At 54.6% G+C, this 20176-nt stretch overlaps 4 protein-coding genes across 4 annotated transcripts; 1 reads left to right on the top strand and 3 right to left on the bottom strand.

The window, feature by feature from the left end:
- Window positions 1-3009: 3009 nt before the first annotated feature.
- On the bottom strand, window positions 3010-3840 carry POSPLADRAFT_1033996 (hypothetical protein; the record flags this gene model as incomplete). Its single annotated transcript, XM_024476977.1, has 4 exons — window positions 3010-3169; window positions 3221-3306; window positions 3356-3549; window positions 3600-3840. 4 exons carry the CDS (start codon window positions 3838-3840, stop codon window positions 3010-3012), a joined length of 681 nt encoding a protein of 226 aa, XP_024339169.1.
- Window positions 3841-6681: 2841 nt separating this feature from the next.
- On the top strand, window positions 6682-11376 carry POSPLADRAFT_1046720 (hypothetical protein; the record flags this gene model as incomplete). The annotated part of the gene is made up of 7 exons (XM_024479103.1): window positions 6682-8415; window positions 8518-8734; window positions 8902-9025; window positions 9084-9137; window positions 9194-9921; window positions 9977-10125; window positions 10720-11376. The coding sequence occupies 7 exons, from the start codon at window positions 6682-6684 to the stop codon at window positions 11374-11376; spliced, it is 3663 nt and encodes a 1220-aa protein (XP_024339168.1).
- A 342-nt stretch (window positions 11377-11718) lies between these two features.
- POSPLADRAFT_1033994 (hypothetical protein) lies at window positions 11719-12950 on the bottom strand (the record flags this gene model as incomplete). The annotated part of the gene is made up of 5 exons (XM_024476976.1): window positions 11719-11904; window positions 12048-12079; window positions 12161-12352; window positions 12404-12571; window positions 12740-12950. The coding sequence occupies 5 exons, from the start codon at window positions 12948-12950 to the stop codon at window positions 11719-11721; spliced, it is 789 nt and encodes a 262-aa protein (XP_024339167.1).
- A 620-nt stretch (window positions 12951-13570) lies between these two features.
- On the bottom strand, window positions 13571-17777 carry POSPLADRAFT_1170036 (hypothetical protein). Its single transcript, XM_024488081.1, has 30 exons — window positions 17598-17777; window positions 17378-17531; window positions 17280-17325; window positions 17168-17231; window positions 17046-17112; window positions 16843-16984; window positions 16765-16789; window positions 16576-16711; window positions 16470-16517; window positions 16307-16407; window positions 16146-16183; window positions 16020-16086; window positions 15868-15962; window positions 15761-15806; window positions 15692-15704; window positions 15602-15637; window positions 15316-15442; window positions 15185-15260; window positions 15047-15128; window positions 14973-14983; window positions 14867-14918; window positions 14773-14816; window positions 14657-14717; window positions 14574-14606; window positions 14383-14517; window positions 14207-14325; window positions 14128-14154; window positions 14040-14069; window positions 13919-13990; window positions 13571-13865 (listed from the first exon to the last, which is right to left on the bottom strand). The coding sequence occupies exons 1-30, from the start codon at window positions 17673-17675 to the stop codon at window positions 13833-13835; spliced, it is 2058 nt and encodes a 685-aa protein (XP_024339166.1). The 5' UTR covers window positions 17676-17777; the 3' UTR covers window positions 13571-13832.
- Window positions 17778-20176: the final 2399 nt, after the last annotated feature.

The following is a 20176-nucleotide window of genomic DNA, read 5'->3' as shown; positions in this document are numbered from 1 at the left end:
CCACCGACCTTAGGTCGATCAAGAATGGCCCTGAGTGTGTAAAATATACAATTGCAATGTAATCTACGCTGAAGCCGAATCTTCATGATATCTTAGCGCTGTAAAAGGAGTAGCATCTTTCTGCGGGTAGGCCGCTGCTTGGTGTGTGGGCGAGTGATCGGTGAACCTCGCGTGAAGCAGGATATGGCGGATAAGACGGAATGGACCCCGCACTAGCAGCACTAGTGGAAACTGTATCACAGTAGGAGGACCGCGAGCTCGTCTCACTGCAGTCTTACTAAACGAAGAATGTATTGTGTGGAGGAGACTGAACTTGCATGGAGGGCGAGTACAGGCCCAAGCTCGTAGTATTTAGACGAGTCCCGCCTCACGGTCGCTCGTTCGTTCGCGGAGCGCCTACCCTTTTCAGTAGGTAGTTCGAACCCCAACCGATCTCTCACCAAGCAGTCAGGGTTGAACTACCAAAAAAGGCGGGCGCTCCGCGAACGAGCGATGGTACATGCGAATCAGATGGGGTATATCGGAAGGTCCGCCGCTCAGCGTCGCGCCACAGGCAATGTCTCGGGCAATCGTGCTCGACCACATTCAAGAACACATCGTCGCCCCCTCCCCCCTGCACAAGTTGCACCCCTCCCCCAACAAGCGAGCGATCGCGGCCCCTCCACGCGACCCTAAGGCTACGTCCTGCGTGCGTGCGGCATCGCTGCGGAAAAACGACAACGATACATGAACAGCAAATTTGTGCACGAAACTTCCCTGCACGCCGAATGCGCGTGCCTGATGTCCTTCGGTCTGATTGACAGTTGCTAAGTATTGATCTACGCGTAGAACACGTCGAGTCGGTTTCTTGCGCTGATGCCCAAATCGACACTCCCCCGCCGGATTGGCCCAGGAGGCAAAGTCGTTGATTGGACCACGAGAGATTCCAGGGAACCTTGCGCTCTGATTGGGGGGCAGATCGCGCCCGCTGTCTGCCTGGGACGGGCCACGGCCGCACAGTGAAACTGGGAAAAGTCGGACAGTGCCCGATTGGGCAGCTACGCCCAAGAGGAGGGCAAGATCTGAATCGGGTACACACACCGATTTCGGATTGGGTACTCATCCAGTCTCCGGGGTCCTAAAACGCGCTCCGTCTCTTCCACATCTTTCACGCTGCTCCTCAAAAGTGTATCATCGATGCCTATATACTTCCTTATAATATCAGTGAAGATGAATGAATTTTTGAATGTGTGCACGCCCGAATAACGTGTACTAAACAATTCCATTTCTCACGTGATTTGTGCGTGATGTCCGCGACCACGTGAGCTGTGTGGCTCGGTCTAAAGCGCGTCGCCGTGAATCAAGGTGATGCGCCTCTGCTCATCTTGCCTTTTCTATGGCTGTATAGTCGAACCTCTGGTCTGAACCTCATTCTGCACATGCTTTACTGTTTCTGATGCTTTCTCATCCTGGAAACTGCTCCTCTTCCGGTCCTTCTGTTGACAAGTCTTTAGTCCCGGCCACCTTTCACTCTCTCGAAGGCATATCAACATAAATATCCAGCTCTGCATCCTGGATATTCAGCAGACAGCCTTGAGGATTGCGCTCCAAAACCCGGTGAGATGCAGAGCATGATGCTGATCACTGACGACAAGGAGCAGCGCTTGGGTATTCCAAATGACAAAATCCCGCATAAGTATATACTGCAACCCAGCGCAGCTGCAAGCACCTGTATACTATTGCGTCAGCTGAAATGTCGCGCCTGGACACAGCGCATGATACTGATGCGCGACCAACAAAATATGCAAGACAATGATTGCTATGGAGCCAATACAACTAATATTTGATGCCTCAAATGTACTATATACAGCCTAGTACTATACACAACTTACTCTATGAGAATATACCTGTTCCTCGCACATTATAATGAATGCGCTGGCTAATCACAGCGTGAGTTGGACTTAGGAAATGCGGATTGCGAGGATCACCTGACACATCTACTTATAGAAGGATCTTTCATTACCCACTTTCCGGGGTCCCTGGAGTGCTCTCGGACGATGTCGTTTATTCAGGTTTTGCACTCCTCTTGGCTACGCCTGAACCGGCGCCTTTTCGCGGTTTTCCGGGTAGCGCCACCACAACGTGACAGTACATTCTGCACATGACTGTGACAACACGCGACTACGTCCTCGACATTACTCGGCACTTACACTTACAGTAAGCAAGCGGCACAAGTGTTGACTTTTGGGTATGTCGGGCAAGCGTCGCTGCCGGCCCGGGTCACGTGGTCGTGCGCCGGTGTGGGAATAGGACTTATGTAGGCGTTGCGCGCCATAGGTAGCCCCATCGGTTTGTAACCTTATCCACCATTGATCCCTGTCCATCGAGGACGTTGTCTGCCGGCGGTCTTTCCGGCGTCGTTCTAACAACAAGCCCATAGCATAGCTCTCTTGAACGCACATATGTTACATGTACTTGTCATCTAGCTTCCCTTCCAACAAATAGGGTGAACCTTCCACATGGCTCACACTAAAACGAACACATCCACAAGAGAAGCAACGCACATGCTGTAGTAGACATCATAAATTTTGGCAATACCTTCGCAACTGCTCTCTCAATACGGTAGTGAGGGCGATGGATGTTCGTCGACATTAATCTAGCCCTTGTGCAGAGCGGATTTGGAAACATGCTGGAGTGACCATCAGTGACGAAATTCATTAACACTGGTCCTTTTGCATCGGAAGACATCCGAGGACACGACAGAGACCCGTATTTAGAATACAGGCAGACATGCAGGTAGGAGTAGAAAGTCCGCATCAAACTGTCTAGTCCTTTTTTTTATTACGCGAAGGCGATATTACAAAATCCGCAAAGTACTGTAAAGCATCTTAAAGGGTGGAAGTCTTTTAGTGAGTGGCCGAACCACAGTACTGCTGCAAATGCATATGCAAAGACGGTCAGGCGAGGGGTGGGTGGAAATAAAGCACAACGTAAGCACTAGCCAAAAACCAACATAAACCGACGAACCTTTCACACAGTGCTGCCGAAAATGCTGAGGAGGACGGTAACCTTGAGCGTCGAAATGACACCGACAAGGCCGCCGAGCTGGATAGCAACAGTCGAGACCACGCTGCCGAGGAGGGGGTTGACAAGCATGATAGTGGCGCACACAACGCAGCCAAGGACCTCACTGTTGAAGCACTCATGAGTAATCATCCAGCGCACTAATTCAAACACTTACACAAGGCCAGACAACATGTAAGTCACACACTCAGTGGAGTCCGAGCTGGTCACAGCGAGGACAGAAGAGACGGCGTCGAGCACAAGCTACAAACGAATAAGCAACTGAACCAGCATGCCAATAGGGAAAACTCACTGTCAGGAGGCCGCCGATCGCAGTCGCAACATCGCTAACTGTGAGGAGATTACCACCACTAAGACCAAGGATCACATTGTGGCCCTGGCCGACGAGACCGTTGATCTCCCAGAGAGCGTCGCCGAGAACACCCTTGATGTTCTCAACAAGGGGAGCGAGAACCTCGATGGTAGCGTTCTGGGCCGTGATGTAGCCTGAAGACAGCTCAGACGATGCTCAAACTCCCAAAATAACAGGAGCTTACGGAACTCGATGATGATCTCAGACAAATTGAACTGAGTCTCGGTAATGATCGTGACGACATTCTTGGTGCCGCACGAGACATCTGGAAGCGAGCTGGCGACGCCTGAGACAACACCGACAACCGGAACGGCGGGACTCGCAGAGGTGATGACGTCAGAGATTTCGGAAGGAGCAGGAGCCGCAGAGGTGAAAGTGCTGAGCGCGAGAGCGGCAAAGACAGACAGGGTGCTGAAGGAGAGCATTTTCAAAAGAATGTGGGAAGTGGGTGACGAGTGTCGGTGAGGGAGAGAACGAGATGCTGAAACTTGACGGCAGTCAATGGAGAAAAATGGGTGAACGGGGCGGGCTTATATACCGCGCAGGTGTGGCAAGCCTGGCCGAGTTGGGCGTGGGCGCGATTCTTGTCGCTTGCTCGCTCGCGGGCGAGCAAGCGACTGATCCCTTTGCCACTAATTGCACCGCGGGCGAGCGATCGAGCGACTAGGGCTGCTCATTTCTTGTCGCTCGCTCGTTCGTTCGCGGGGCGCCTACTCTTTTCGGTACGTAGTTCGAACCCCGACTGGTCTCTCACCAAGCAGTCAGGGTTAGACATTAGACTACCAGAAAAGGTGGGCGCTCCGCGAACGAACGACAAGAATTGAGAAACCCTAGTACATTCAAATCAGATAGGATATACCGGAAGGTCCACCGCTCAGCGTCGTGCCACAGGCAATGTCTCGGGCAATCGTGCTCGACTACATTTAAGAGCACGTCGCCGCCCCCTCCCCCGCGCACAACGAGTGAGCGATCGCGGCCCCTCCGCTCGACCCTATGTCCTGCGTGCATTCGGCATCGCTCCGGGAAAATGATACCTGGAACAACAGATTTGCGTACGAAACTTCCCTGCACGTCTGATGCGCGTGCCTGATGTTCTGGTTGACAGCTGCACGTAGAGCGCGTCGAGTCGGTTTCTTGCGCTGATGCCCAAATCGACATCCCGGGGCCCCTGCCTGTTTGGCCCAGGAGCTAAAGTCGTTGGTTGGACTACGAGAGATTCTAGAGAATCCTGCTCTCTGATTCTCTGATTGGGGCCCCGAGACGGCACAGTGAAACTGAGAAAAATCGGACACTATTGGGCAGGCTTCGTCTGAACGGCGCCTTTTCGCGGTTTCCTGGAATACCGCCACCACAACGTGACTGTGAGGGTACATTCTGCACATGACTGTGACACTGCACGATTAAGCGCTCGATGTAATCAGCGCTTGCACTCAAGCAAGCGGCACGGGCTCTCTTGAACGCACATATGTTACGTGTATCTGTTCTCGCTGGCACATCTTGAAGCCAGACCGGGGCTGGTACTAAGGGTTTTGTGGTCAATACAGAGCCAGATTCCATGTGCTTTATCCTCATTTCTGAATACTCTTGGTTGCGGGCCTAGAAGGGAAGGTGATCTACTTCGTTCAAGTTGCCGCTGTCGCGCGCAATATAACCCTGTCGGGACCGAGGCGTGCGATGCTCTTCCGAACGTCAACATTTATCACAAATGACGCCAGACGTCTTCGGCTAGCCTGCGAGATTAGGTGCGTGGATAGAGGAAAACCATAAGTGGATTTGGACATGAAGATGCCAGGCCTCCCCGAGATTCGTGCGCTGGGTGTCACATGTCAAGGTCCAAACGCGTCGTCGAGCGTGGTCCCAAGGTGTCAGCCTAGCTCGAAAGGCTGGGTCCCCAGGTACGTCGTCTTGACGTTTGCAACAGAGAGATAGAACTGACCAACAATGCAATCATAGAAGTGCACGCTGCGGGTCCGAGCGACGCGCACAGCACATTACATAGAGGCCGCACAGCTGTACCCATGCCCCCCTCTGCAGCCTCTCGGAGCCAACGATGTCTGACGCCACGCGTTCAGGATGACAGGCGGTTTGCTACGCCAGGGCAGTGGCGGACGTCACCATCCACTAGCACTAGCGGGTACATTTAGACATGTATGGGGGCCCATATATGGCCCCTCCTCTGCTTGGTTGGTGCCGCGCCCGGCAGCCCAGAACTAGAGGTGCCTTACCTCTCTCTTGTCTGCTCCTGCTCCCCGGCGCACGCACAGCTTGCTTTTTCCCATCTCGTTCCGGCCCCTCTGCCCCCGCCGGCGAAGACTTTGTTCACCGCTCTCCTGCACTTACAGTCTCCCCACTTGCTGTTGGCCTGGAGATTTGGCCTTGTCTCTTGGACGTGGTTTTGGGCAATCTCTTAGGTTGGGGTTCCTGCGGAGAGCTTTACGAAGTGGTGAGTCCCGATGGTAGAGCCATTGCTGCACATCCCCGAAGCCGAAGCTGCAAGGATTCTTGATGCTAGACGAGATCTATGCTATCCTATGATCTCGCTAACAGACCCCGCGCGACGATAGCCAATTGTTTCGGACGCTTCATCACATTCTTATGACTTGAATGAGGGTGCGTTTCCGTATGTGCAATGCGCACCGCTCGCTACGAGATATTTGAAAGTATGACGCGCTAAGGGGCAGACATGCTTTGTTCATGCCAACCATCTATCTTTGATTTTCCGAAAGCTCATGGTTGAACGACTGGTCGCGCAGCCATGGCAGTTTTCTCATATTTGACGCCATCTCGTTCGAAGCCATCATAGTTGACTGTTCATATTATGGCAACTGATTCTCTGATATTGAAATAGCGCCTTAGAACACCCCCTCGCTCTTTGACGCGGTATTGAGATTGCGTGGACGGCTCTGCAGACGGTAAGTCCTCACAGACATTAAGCGGAACTATCGATACGTAGTCACAACGTTGTGCATTTACATGCTTCGCCTAGCATTTTATGCAACTATATGCGCATTTTCCACCTAAAATCCATCTTAGCTGACTGTTTTGTCTCAGCTGCTGATCCTAATCGAGTTGGCCGGTTTGCTGTTGTTGTGGAGTATCGCGGAGATCGTTGCGCTCCGTAAGTAACGCGCATATTTGGACCGAAGGACGTATAAACGTCTGCACCAGGTAAGCATTGAGCATTAAAAGACTGCAACTGTTCCGTTGCCAACCAACGACTTGACTAAACAAAGTATTTATGTCAGATAAACCTGTTGCAGTGCGAGATGACATTTGCTACACTCCGCGCACTGCACACCCTGATTGGTGCGGCTCTCGACGATATCGAGGCCGTGTATCACGATGCGGCCACCAGTGGCTCCAAGACGAACTCCGTCGCGGGCTTGCCCTCGCCGCTTTCGCCGTCTCTTTCGACGCCAGCCTCCACCCCTCTCCATGCCTACTCATACTCGCCGACGCCTTCCACGCCCTACTCACCCACCGACTGCGACAGGGACAGCGCACGCGACCTGTACCCCTCTCCCTCCCCGCTCTCGCCCACGTTTTCCGTCTCCACTGCCCCACGCGGGGCCTTCGCGCCGTACACAGCGTACTCGCCTGTACCGCACTCGCGCAGCGACTCGCTTGCGGACACGCTCTCGCTGTCGCTGTCCCTCGGACAGCGCCCGCCCTCACCCACGCCGTCCTTCTCCACGCTCTCCTCTTACTCCGGCACGGCGTCCTCCCGCGCCTCCTCGCGCCTCAATCTCGGCGACGTGATCGACCCCGAGCGCATACAGCCGCCCGTCTCGGCGTTGGCGCCCATGCATATCAAGAGCGAGGGTGTCAGCGCACAGTGGACGCATGACACGCCCCCTGCATCGCCCGCCGTCCCTGCGCCGACCTCAACGCCCGTGCGTCGCCTTCCGCTCGCCTCCGGCCGGTTTTTACGGCACGCCGCGTCTGAGCTGCTCGCGACGCCGTCCCGCCTGTCGCAGGCGGGATTCTGCTCGGGCGCGGCGGCAGGCTCGCCGCATACACCCAAGTCGGCGGGCGCGGGGAAGTACGCGGGGCACCACTCGCTCGACGGCGCCCCGCCGAAGGCGCAGAGGACGCCGCAGCGCGGGGTCTTCGCATCTGCGTCCGTCTCGGACCTGCTCTCGACTCCGCAGTCGAAGGCGCGCCCGCGCGGGTCGATGGACGCGCGCAGCGTGTGCACGGCCACCTCGCTCGGAGGGGACGGGAAGGGGTCGCCCTCGCCCATACGCTTCGCGCCGAACCCGCATCCCGACCCCCTGGCGGACGGCGCGGACGGTGCGGAGACGTACGAGTATGGGCAAAGGCTTCCGACTGTACTCGGGTCGCCCGCGACGCCCAGGCGCGCGCCTGATAGGACGCCCGGCGATACGCTCGCGACGCCGACGTCGGCGCGGCCTGGCAGCGGGGAAGGCGCGGAGCGTAGTGCAGACGGCAGAAAGCAGCGCCACCGGCCGACGCCGCTCCTGCCTGCACTTGTGCCCACAGGGCAAGGTCAAGGCCAGCTGCCGCCGACGCCTGCGTCGCTGTTCTCGTTGTCGATGTCCTCGCCGACGTCGCGGTCGTGTCTGGCCGGCGAGTCGGATGTTCTGGACGTGGATACGCATGCTGCGGGCGCTAGTCTCGACAAGGACAGGCGGAGCCAGGGCCCGACGCTGGGCGCGCCGTGGGAGGAAGGGCAGAGCGCCGCGCGGAAGCCATGGTTCGAGAAGGGCGCGAGGGTGAACGGGCGGGCGCTGGACTGGCCAGCGCTGGACGAGCCTGCGTATGTTGCGCGAGGGAAAGATGGCGATCAGGAGACCTCGGCGGTGAATAGAGATGAGAGCCCTGGGGACACAGACGAGGATCGTGCGCGCGTGTTGAGTGAAACGCTGACGACGCACCCGGCGGTGCTCGCGGCGGTGTCAAAGCTCGTGGCGGCGTGCGGACAGCTGAGCGCGAGCGTGCAGAGGCCGTTCCTGACTGTGTGTGACGCGGCGATGGGGGTGAGTGCTTTTTGTGAATCCTCAGCTGGCGGGTGCAACTGCTTGGCACGCAAGCGTCGCGCGAAGGGAGGCTGTTGTTGACGCATTTCTTCGCTTGCTTAGTACAACCTCCCTGCGTGCTTGCGCCTGCTCGAGGCAGCGCACGTTCCGGAGATCCTCCGGGAGGCGGGTCCGAAAGGACTGCACGTGAGGGAGATCGCGAGGCGAGTGGACAAGGTCCGTCGGGCAAACAGAGCGCGAAGGGCGGATTCGAACGAAGCACGGAGTACGGAGGCTGGGATTGGCGAGGAAGAGGCTGGCGTCGATCCTGTGTTACTCAGTGAGTGTGCATTCTCTTGCCACTTTTTGATTTGGTGTGGGGATATCCGGGTCCACAATGTCTGCCGCATATATTCACTGGCCTACGTACACGTCTTTGCACGCATATACCCTGCATGCTCGCTCCTGCGCTCAGGCTAATAACATGCTGATTTGTTTCTTATGCAGGTCACGTCCTCCGGCTACTCGCGACGCATCACATCACGCGAGAGGTGCGCCCGGACGTCTTCGTGAACAACCGAATTTCGGGTGCTATCGACTCGGGGATGACGCAGGCAGAGCTTGCAAAGACGTGAGTTTCCGTTTGTTGCAAAGATGAAGGATTAGATGTTTATGCGCTTTCTTGTCAGGCCAGAAACGAAGTACGAGGGAACGGATGGGATTGCTGCGTTCGTTGGGCTGTGGTGCGTGTGGTTGTTCCTGGGACATGCGTGCATGCTGTCGACGCCTGTTTAATCAGCACGGACGAGCTGTTCAAGTCTGCAGCGTACCTCACGGACTGCTACCTTCCTTCGCCTGAGGATTCTGGTCTTTTTGGGACCCTTTCATCCGCTCCTCAGCCGCAAACCGCTGCAGAACGAGATGTGCCAGCTGTGAACACCCCACACAACGACGACAGGAACTGGGGCGGCAAGGGTGCAGGAAGCCAGGTGGACCTCGCTGACCTCGCGCTAGGGACTCGCGATAGCCCGAAGTCTCCTTTGAGGACGAAGAGATCGTTCCTAGGCTCTCCTGTACCATCAGTGGAGAGCACTTCAAGTAACGTGAGGCGGCGTCCGCGGGCTCTGTCAATTGTCCCGACACCGGCGAGCCCGTCGAAGATGCCTGCTCCTCGCCGCCCGCGAGCGTTCTCGATTATCCCCTCTTCGAGCTCGAGTGGTCCTACTGCGGCATTACCTCCGCTACCTCCGCTACCCTCGACGCCCCCCAAAGCACGAGGGCTTCAGCCATCACAGACGAAGCACGATGCGTCTCCTACGAGGCCTTCTGCATTAGCTAGCCAGATCTCCAGCCAGAAAGAAGAGAAGGGAGATAATCCAATGCATGCCCCCTTCAACCTTGCATTCCGGACGAACGCGCCTTATTTTGAATGGCTAGAGAGACGCGGGAACGGAGGAAGGCTGAAGAGATTTGGACGTGCGATGACAGGGACCGGGGCTTGGGAGGTGCCAGGAGCGATTGTCGGCGGTCAGTGTCTCGTATGCCTTCGTTTCATACTTGCCTTCATAGGGTCATTCCACAGGTTTCCCATGGCATTCACTCCCGCCTTCAGCAGTCGTCGTGGACGTCGGCGGAGGGATTGGCTCGACGTCGATGCTACTTGCCTATGCGTTCCCACACTTGCGGTTCCTCGTCCAAGACAGAGCGCCGGTGGTCGAGATGGGCGAAGCAGTGGGTATAGACGTGGTGCCTTTCTACACTGCTCTGATGCGTGGTTTGGTGAACAGGCATGGCGCAAACGTTGCCCGGAGTTTCTGGATTCCGGTCGAGCAACCTTCCAAGCACACGACTTCTTCACTCCTCAACCGCCTTGGCCAGCCGTTCTCCAAGCGGATAACCGAGGGCAGTCTGCATCCCCTGCTGTATTCCTTCTCCGTGTAATCACGCATGACTGGCCTGATGCATATGTGACAAGGTGAGCTGGGCCATTGATTCATGGGCGCTTAGATTGTTGACGGGGAGTTCCCAGGATATTATTGCAACTTCGTCGAGCCGCAGGTCCAGACACGAGGCTGCTTCTCGCAGATTATGTCCTGCCGCTAGCCTGTATTGACGAGGATCCTGATCCTGATTCGCCGAGATCAGATTGCCGCATGGAAGACAAGATGAAAGCCGATCCCGTTGAGGGCGCAGTGCGGTCACTTGTCCCGGAAGGCTCCCCACTACTGCCAAACCTGGGGAAAGCAAGCACTAATGCATATTGGCTGGATTTGACGGTACGGCCGTTGTTCTGTGCTGATGGCTCTCGATTGAATCGGTCTGTAGATGCGGTCGATGTTCAATTCACAAGAGCGAACGCTCCGGGAGTTGTCCACCCTTGCGCAGACAGCCGGTTGGCGAATCGTCCAGGTCGTGCGATCGGAGAGCTCCTTGTTCGGACATATCACCGCTGTCCCTGTCGAAATCCCAGCAGAGAGCCTTGCCTTGCTTGATAATCCTTTGCCAGGTACGGAGGGAGCAAGCACAGGGTCGGGAGCGCCGGGAAAGACCAAGAGGCCCGCCATGGGCGACACGTTCTGCTCCTTCGTTGACCTTCCGTCGGACGACACCGTGCGCAAGGGTGTCCGTGCGAGCAAACGTGCAGCTGGTGCTCAAGGTTGGCAGGCGCGCGCAAGCGAATGGAAGCAGCGTCTGGTGAAGAAAGGCTCGGCGATCTTCAAGGACAGGAAGGGTCAGAGTCACGCGCTACCTCCAAGCCCGGCGCCCCCTCCACTTCCGGCGACTCCAACAGAACTGCTCCCTCCATCGGACGTGGCGGACCATGAGAAGGAGCAGAAAGGAAAGAGAAGTCTGGGAACTCCCAAGAGCGGGGGTGGCCCGCGGGGATTGCGCAAAGTTCTCTCGCGCGCACAACTCAGCGCAGGTGGGGTCGAACGACAGCGCGAAAGAGTCGAACGGACGGCTACCGTTCCGAGTGGATGATGCCTCTATAAAGAACCTATCACGGAGTTTGGTTGATGTGTATTCGTGTACCTGCTTTCCTCTGCTTTTCTCTGCTTTTCCGGATTTGCTTGTCGGAATACAGGTCCAGTCATGTGCTTGTTGAGTGCCGCAAGTTTAGCTGGTTCTTTTATATTATGAGAGTGGACAAGCAAGGTCGTTCGATATATAATGTTGTTATTATTCGTAACATGACTCCATCATGTCCCATAGAGGTAAATAGTTTGGGCTACAATATCTTTTGTTGTACGATATTGCGTATACGTGCCCACCGGAAATGGAGTCTGGCTGATTTATGAAGCTCTCAGAGTTACACAGAAGCAATCATTTGTGGCCCCGTAGCGTGAAATATTCTTGCCTATAACCTCCCATAGAGATGGCACACTCAAGCCAGCCCTGGAAGCCCCAACCGTATGGATTTCGTGCGAATGTTGCCTCATCCCTGAGGAGCGTTGCTGCCTCCTTGTGGTGACAGTCTTCGAGAGTTGTCGCTCCGTGAGCGCGCGGTCGCTTGAAGGGTAGTCGTTATGCAGAGTCCTCTAGACCCTGTCAAGGGAACCTTCTGCTGAGTGGACAAACTGGGAGTAGGGAGACAAGTGCATATAGAATGGATTAGCTCGCCGTACGCATGGTACTAACGACGAGTGACTTACAACATCATGGAAACCGCTGTTCGACGTGAGACCTGACTGTGGTCAGTTGGGATAGCTATCGATTTGCCTTTCCTTTTCTTTGGCATTCTCCCAGTCGCATGCCTTCGGCGCACAAAGCGAGGTCCCGCGTGTAGCTTCTGAATGCTTCCGACGCAGCACATGGGGCACAAGGCTCGCCTGTATCCGTGCAGTCTGTCTCTGTGCACTAGGATCCCATGTTCGTGGAAGCCATCCACGTGCGCAAGTACCGCCACCAGCCCGTCGGCGGGACAGCCGCCTGTTCGGGCATCCTGTGGACTGGGGAACTATTAGATAAACTTGATATCACACTGGAATATAACAGGGTGTGGGCTCACCTCGTGTATCCCCCTCAGAATCACCATCATCAGGCTCAAATTCACCAGAGGAAGTAGATCCCATGATACTGCTCTTGTTTTCCCTTTCATCCTTGCCTGTTCGCATACCCCCATCCCGGCCCGTATCCGTAACGAAGGCTTCCTCCCGTATATAGCATGAACCCCTCCCTATGCGATGAACATATCCTCTCGCGAGCTAAAGCCGCACACCTCGCAAGCGTGCTTGAGACGCCAGTGCTTGTTACTGGCTAAATGTCTCATATATGCGTTCCTGTTGATGGATTTGTTGCAACTGGCGATTCGGCAGGTGACTGTTGTGGGTGCACTTCCTTGTACGCTTTATTATAAGGCGGGTGACCAGTGCGTTGCCACGTATTGAAACGGGGCCATCCTCGTACAGCCATGCCCTCTTCGCAGCTCGGCACTTGAATTGGTCCCTAGGGACGAAGAAACGTTCGCAGGCTCGATTTTCGCTCGGGCGTGGAAGGTCTGTACGCCTCAAAATGACCCATATGAGGAGCCAGTGGAATGACTCGGCCGTCAGCATTCCGGATCTATTGCGAGCTGAGTAGCATGTGGTTGGGCAGCCGAAGGATAGTGACTTGTATGATGCATTGAATGGGAGGAAAGTGGTTCGAGGCATTCAAGGACAGTGGTGCTCATCCGGCCTCAAGTCTGTTGGTATATATACTGCCCCGCTGTGGTCAATGCTAGGACTTTGCGAAGACGTGGAGACAATATCCTATGAAGTTCGAATAATTTAATCCGCACTGCCGCTTGCTGCATTGTACATAAAGCATTTGTGGCATGCATTCTTGTGGAGTATTTCGAAAGGTGGAGAGGCGTTAAGCATCTATGCAGGCACAGGCACAATGTAAATGATTGTGCAAGACCAATCGTACATACAATCTTATGTCAAGGTATCACAAGCTCAAGCCTGAGACGAGAACACGTCGCCTTCCGCATGTGGTAGTAGTCTACCTGATATGGTTAGAGGAGACTTCATCGTCAATAACGCGGCTCGTAAGGGAGTCATACTAATGCACAGATATGCATAGACGGGACCTACGCACCGTGAACTATCATGAAGGGGCCCACCGTTATGATGTGCACACTGCACACTGCACCCACTATTTCCATCAATCGTTATGTCGCGCAACGGATTGTAGTATCACCATCCTATTGTCCATCTAGGATATATAGCGTGAGATGGGGTCCAGCTATGATACAGCAAGATCGTGGGATAAACGAGCGTGGTTTGGGTATATATACCCAGATCTAGTGGGTCAGTACTGGGTGTTACAAGCGATAACCTAGATAACACGACGAACACATAGCTTGCACGGCTCGACGGCGCAAGCATGAAATATTACACAGCTATGTACGGGAGTATGAGTACGAAGGGGGGGGGGAGGGGGGGTTCTCATCCTCATCCTTCCTGAGAGGTGAGCTTGCAGTAATCCTGGGATGGTATTGTGAGAAGATGTTACAGAGTCAAGAGCGAAGTATGCATACCGCATTTCCTAATGGATTGAGCGCCCAATTCGGGAAGTTTACTTGAACACCACCAGCCCCACCAAGGGCGAACTAGGTGAGAGGTCAGCGGGGCTCGCCGCCAATTTACCATATGACTCACTGAGAAGATGAAGACGAATACTTGAGCTCCCTACGTGACGTACCAATGTCGTCAGTGTCATGTTCTGATAACGCATGGAAAAACATACTCCATCGACAGCAGCTCCGAACAGATACTGATAAAAGACCCGTCAGACCATTGTAAGCGATGCCGTAACAGATGCGTACATTGTATTTCCTGAACCACCCTGCATGATACCTGCGGATGTAGAAGTGTGACGTAAGACCAATCACCATCCAAGTGTTGATGTAGCCGTTCGTTCCACCAGCAAGGTCGCCGATGTAATCTAGCCAGAGTTCAGCATTCAAGACCAAGCCGGCACGATGTTGCAGGTCACACGTACATGACAGAACAGCGGTGTTAACCATCGGCAGCCAGGCCCAGCGGAAGCGCTTCCAGAGGAGCCAGGGAATGACAGGAAGCCCAAGACCGATGACGATACCGAGAGGAACAATAAAGTACGGCCCGTTGACGCCGACTGTTGTCAGAGGTCAGCCTTTATCCCACAGCAGACGTGATAAATAGACTACTCACAGATCTCCTTCCCCAGCGCACCCCAGAGAATGGCTATGAAAGCAATCAACATTTGTACGCCCGCTACGACAAGGTTCGCATACCGTTCGCGTTGTACGACTGTACTTGCTGACCACTCCACACGCGGCTACCTTCGTTGCTAAGCTGATGAAAGAGTATGAGGACTCCTCGCTGCGAAGCTTCTGCGAACAGGACATACCAGGATGCTACGCTCGTTGTTGACCACGTCCTGCATGATGACATCTGTAAACGAGTGAGAAAAGGTGTCGAGGGAGAGAAAAGAAGACGCTCACAATTGAGCAGGGCACCGATAACTGTGCCAGCAATTTGTACGCTGAAAGTCGTCTGGATGGGCAGTGTCAGAACGAGTCCATACGCGAGCAATCTTTAACAGCCTACACGAGGAGGGACTACAGCAGTTGGGAGGCTAAGTCAGTTCCGACAGCGGACAGGGCGATGGTAGCTATGCTCACGCTTCATGTACTGGCCAAGCTTGAGATCGCTCAACATGCCAGACGCCTGAGTGAGCGCCTGACTCGAGTAGAGTTCGAAGTACTACATAGGCACTATGTCAATTGCGCATGTCACACGACATTATTGCCATGACTGACCATGTTCGCCTGTGACGAGCCAGGGATGAGCGCGGCGCCCAGCATCTGGAACAGCGGCGTCATGTAGGGGATCCATCTGTAGTAAGGAGGCCGTCAGGTAATATGTACACATATTTATGCGAAGGACGTACGCAGTAATGGCATACATCGCGCCATAGAACGGCAAGGTGATGACGGCGAAAATGAGGGCAACAATCAAAGCCCACCAAGGCAACCTGTCCGTGTATGAGCAATATTCCCTCTCGCTTAAGTAAAGCACTCCTCACCCCGACTTCTCAGTGTAAATGCAGACCACTGAAAAATGTCAGCGTCGACGCGCACTCGCTCGTTACTAACTGGACGTACTAGCAGTGATAAATGCTGTTATACCGCAGTGAATCAGTATCTACATCGCGATTCGAAGCAAACTGCACTAACCTGATACTGCGATGGCAGCATACCACCAGAAGGGCACTGCAAGCGCCAGTTAGTCCTCCTATGAGCTTATGCGAAACAGCCGATATGCACCCTCTTTGTAGATCTACCGGCATTTCGTCAGGATCGGCGCCACTGCGGGGTATCGTAATCAAGACTTACCTGCATCTTCTTGTAGTGCATGTCATTGATTGGCTCGCCACGGAAGCTGCACAAACACACGCGTCAATGAGCCACTCATCAATGTTTAGCCAAGGGTATCAACTCACTAGTCCCTGAACGCCGCGTATATCTCCTTCCCATGCCACAATCCGATGTGCACGAACGTCGCACCAATGGAGAGGTTGATACCGAGATTGTAGATCTGCGATATAATGTTCTGAATCGCCAAACAGAGCGGTAGACGGGATTGGAGACGTACGATTGTCGACCCGCTCTGCCAAGGCTGTCCATGGATCTCGTACGCAGTCTTGTTGAGACTCAGGTCGCTACGGGTTGCAAGGGATGGCGCTCAGATGGCAGCTAGATACGGATTGGTGAAACGTACGGATTGAGGATGAGATTCTGGTTATAGATGGTCCCGTTCTCGTCTGCAGCGAGCGCACTGACGTTAGCAACCAAGGACTCAGACTGTCCAAACAGTGCTCACAGAATCTGTTGGTGGAGATGTATCAATTCTGCAACCTGTTGTGAGTGAAAGAGGAGAACGTACAAGTTTTGCGAGATGAAAGGGAAGTTCTGCGAGTGCCAAACGTTGCGGGCATATACCGCGGGAAGGATAATGTAGCACAGGGCCCAGCCGATGTACGCTGTGAATCACAGCTCGTCAAAACATCCCGTGTCGTGAGTTATCAACGCAACTGATACTCACTGGAAATCTGCGTCGACAGAGGCTGGTAGAATGGTGCGCTCGTGATGTCTGCGGTCGCAGTTAGCACATGACACTCAGGAAGATAAAGGGCGGTGAAATTACGCACTCGCCCAGTCGACACCGAAACCAAGCAGCCCAAGGCCCTCGTTCGCCTCTGCACCGCCGAAGATATAGGACACCCAGTCCGAGTTGCGCGCGCAAAGGCAAACAATGTTGAATGAACCCAATAGCGGTGCAATCCACTACCACTGGGATGAGTATACACTTGTATATCGAAGACGAATGAGGAACACACCTCAGGGAACCACTCATACACAAAGCTATTCCCCCATCAGCGGCTAATGCCATACAATGAACAAGAAGTCATACGCACATGATACCGGTGAGTATCCAGAAGAAGCGCAGCCTTTTCCCCTGGAGCATCTCGCCCTTAGAGCGGTGCAGAACATCGAACAAGTTGACGTAGATGAGGTTCTGCGGATACAGCATCGTCGTGGGGTACACCAGGAAGGAACCTGCATCTCACGTCAGATGCCGTGTGCTAGGACTCGAGATGCGGGGGAAATGGACACGCACGGAACATTCCCGCAAAGCCGTACCCGATCAGCTGCGATGCGAGTAAAGTGAAGATCGCGTTGCCCGGCTGCGCATGCAACTTAGCATTGCTCGATCACGATCGCGCAGCAGACGCCACTTACATTGACAGTGAGATTGTAGAACAGGTCATCCGCGGCAAATACCATGCACGCCAGCGCCGAGGTGCTATGAGATGGTGTTAGCCGGGAGCGGAGTCGTCGAGATTGTACGTACGCAGCCGTGTTAGCCATGATCTGCGCGGCAACATGCTCCTTGAGATCTGAGAGCGGGTCAGCCTGGTTCTGCTGCAGCAACAGGCACATAAGACGTACTAAAAGGCCCGGGGTTCATAAACCTCCAGAACCAGTTGTCTCGCCAAAAGCGACTGCCAGGACCGGGAATGACGAAAGCAAGGAATGTGCCAATCATGTATGCAAGTAGTTGTAGGAACAACGCAGAGACCAAGAGGACTTGCGGACGGAATTGCTGCATGTGATGATGAGCCGCCCGCAATTGTTTACTCACACAACACGCGCAAGATGAGATACTCACGAAAAGCATACCGAGCACGGCACCAAAGACTGCGAGTCCGACACCGGCAAACCACGTACGAAACGTGTGGATGTACATATGTGGGTCGTCGTCCGTACTCACGAGCGCGCGAGCGAAGTCATCCGCTGTTTGCAAAACCTTCTCGCGCCCCTGCTCGTCGTAGAGCTTCTCGTCCACCTCGACCTCCGCCGTTTCCACGGCAGAACTACTGGTCTTGGACTGGAGCTGGTCAATCTTCTCGACAGAGTTGTAATCCGACCCGGACTCGCGCGTCGGCGTGCGCAGCGGCTGGTCGTGGGGGACCTGCGGGAGCTCGCCGACCAGCGCGGCGGCATCGTGCCCCTCATTGGGAGCGTGCTCTTCGTGGCGTGCCATGAGTGGGCTAGAAAGCAAACAGAGTGCGCCTGCGACGGCAGGGGGTCTGCGAGGTCAATGGACGAATGGAGTCGAGGAGCCAAATATGCGGGCTTCCTGAGTATATATGACGGCTCTCGGGGAAGGCTCGTGTGTCGGCGCGATCATATGCTTGGGCGTCCGCTGATGTGCAAAAATAGGGAAAAGCCATATGGATCTGGATCATCGCAGGAGGGCTTGTCCACATGCTCACACCACAACCATGCAAAATAGCGCTGTTTCGGTGCTTCGATTGGAGATGGAAGCATAAGCTGCTCCATGCGCACAGCTCGGCTGGTGCAGCGGTCCCATAGAGGAGACTCGATGCAGTACGGGCATTGCGAGGCAGCGCAAGAGGCAGAACCTGGGCGGAGCAGGCCTGTGCAGGCGAACAGCGTTGTGCAAGCGAACCGGAAGGACGCATCATCCGCTGGAATTCGATCGCGGCGAGATCAAACTCATCTTTGCGGGGGGAAATTCGCCCGTCCACGTGGCGCCGGCGCCGCGCGCTACCGGAGATTTAGCTTCCAAATGTTACAGCAACACGCAACGGCCCACGGTCATCGGTATATTTGCTCATGGGCGCACAAACCAAAGATTAAAGTCTATCGTGGTTGTCATTTTCTTTGCGGGACCTCATGCATTTATTGGCACCAACCGGGGTGCTAAGTTCAAGAATGAGCAAGATTCATCATACTTCAGCAACTGACGCAATATTTACCACCATGGGGGCTTCAACGTGGCTGTACGGGCAGATAGCTGTTGCTAACTTGTGGGACATCAGGGATAATTGATCCATGTGACCCCGCTCGAGACCGAACGCTTCTTCCTGCTTCGCTGCACATGTTTGACGGGCTGAACTCGCCTTCCTAAACCCGCGACCACACTTGTTGCAACTGTACGCCATTGCATGATCCGAGCATGCACGAACCAGCCGCGGACCCATCGAAGCGTGTAGTTTCAGTTGGACGGGGGACCATATGGCGAGACCCAGGCTCCTTCCCGCCGTCTCCGGAGGCCCATCCGAAAACCAAATGATACGTTGCTGCCATAGACTCGTCATCACGCACCGAGCATGGCGCCGGATGACATCTTTCTAAGATAAATACGGGGCCGAGCCCACGTCGCCCGTGTTCGCCGAACTTGACCTTGTACTACATATGCGGCCATGTTCCGAGGTCGTCCGAGTCGAGCACCACCTAGCACCACTCATCGACGGCCGTTGGGTAGATTTTGTAAGCTCGGAGAGGTGGTGAGCCGAAGATAGGAAGGCCGTATTTGCAGCGCATATAGGCACTATCTCTGCGCTGGGTCGCGGAGAACAAAGTTAGCCATGGGCGCGTCTTACGATTGCAAACGGCCTAGCAGGCGCTGGGAACGGAACATGAAGATAAGTAGGCCGTTGCACTACGATAGATGATTTATCACTGCGGGTCGGTCGACCACTGACAGAAAATGTGTTGCCTAGGACGACGAGACCACTAGTCCACACGGAGCTTTGTTAGTCACTAGCCGCTCGGTCGCAAGAAAATTTGCTTGTCGCCTCTCACTGCTCTTACAATCTTCTTGACTGAAAGACATATTAAGAACGAGCTTCTGCTTGATTGAGATGTCGAATAGCCGTCTTGGTCTCATTCTCTAGCGTGAAGGCTTCGATATGGACTGCTAGGGATCGTTGGGAAGTCCTGGAGATACAGCACAATACAATGAATTCGACAAAGGCGGGGCAGCCTCCGAGCGCATTGAATGTAGTAGCCCCCGTGGGGGATGCTGCGGCCTGCCCATTGACTCACTAATTGTCGAGCACGTGATCTCGCCGTGCAACCACGTGCAAGACGCGCTTAAGAGCCGCTAGGCTTCTGCAGTGCGCCCATCAATCTTTCCCGATCCTTCGACTAATACGGCCTACACCGGTCTGACTTGCATTAATGCCGTAACACGATGCCCTTGATGCAAAACACGATATGCTCTTCTCAGGTTTCAAACGCCCAGGAATCACCACTTGCTTTCGGAGGGACTAAACACTTTGAGACACTGAAGCATTCTCGAACATGCGGGGAGTGCTATCCTAGGAAGTACTACTTGCTGTTGAAACTTAGTTGAGCGTCGCGACTCGAACTCTATCCTATTGCTGCTGTCTCACCCGATCACCTGAAGACTCCCCATGAGATGTGTAAGCACCTTGA

Source organism: Postia placenta (genome assembly GCF_002117355.1).
Source record: "Postia placenta MAD-698-R-SB12 unplaced genomic scaffold POSPLAscaffold_7, whole genome shotgun sequence".
NCBI classification, from domain to species: domain Eukaryota; kingdom Fungi; phylum Basidiomycota; class Agaricomycetes; order Polyporales; family Adustoporiaceae; genus Rhodonia; species Rhodonia placenta.
The sequence above is the reverse complement of the archived record's forward strand: the minus strand, read 5'-3'. Positions and strand labels throughout refer to the sequence as shown.

Bases quoted from the DNA above. Each gene is read 5' to 3' on its own strand.
- POSPLADRAFT_1170036 (XM_024488081.1), bottom strand. From the start codon at position 17,675: ATGTACATCCACACGTTTCGTACGTGGTTTGCCGGTGTCGGACTCGCA. The intron at 17,113-17,167 runs GTAAGTGGCGTC...TTGCATGCGCAG, and splicing joins TCTACAATCTCACTGTCAAT to CCGGGCAACGCGATCTTCAC. The intron at 16,985-17,045 runs GTGCGTGTCCAT...CGTGAGATGCAG, and splicing joins CGGCTTTGCGGGAATGTTCC to GTTCCTTCCTGGTGTACCCC.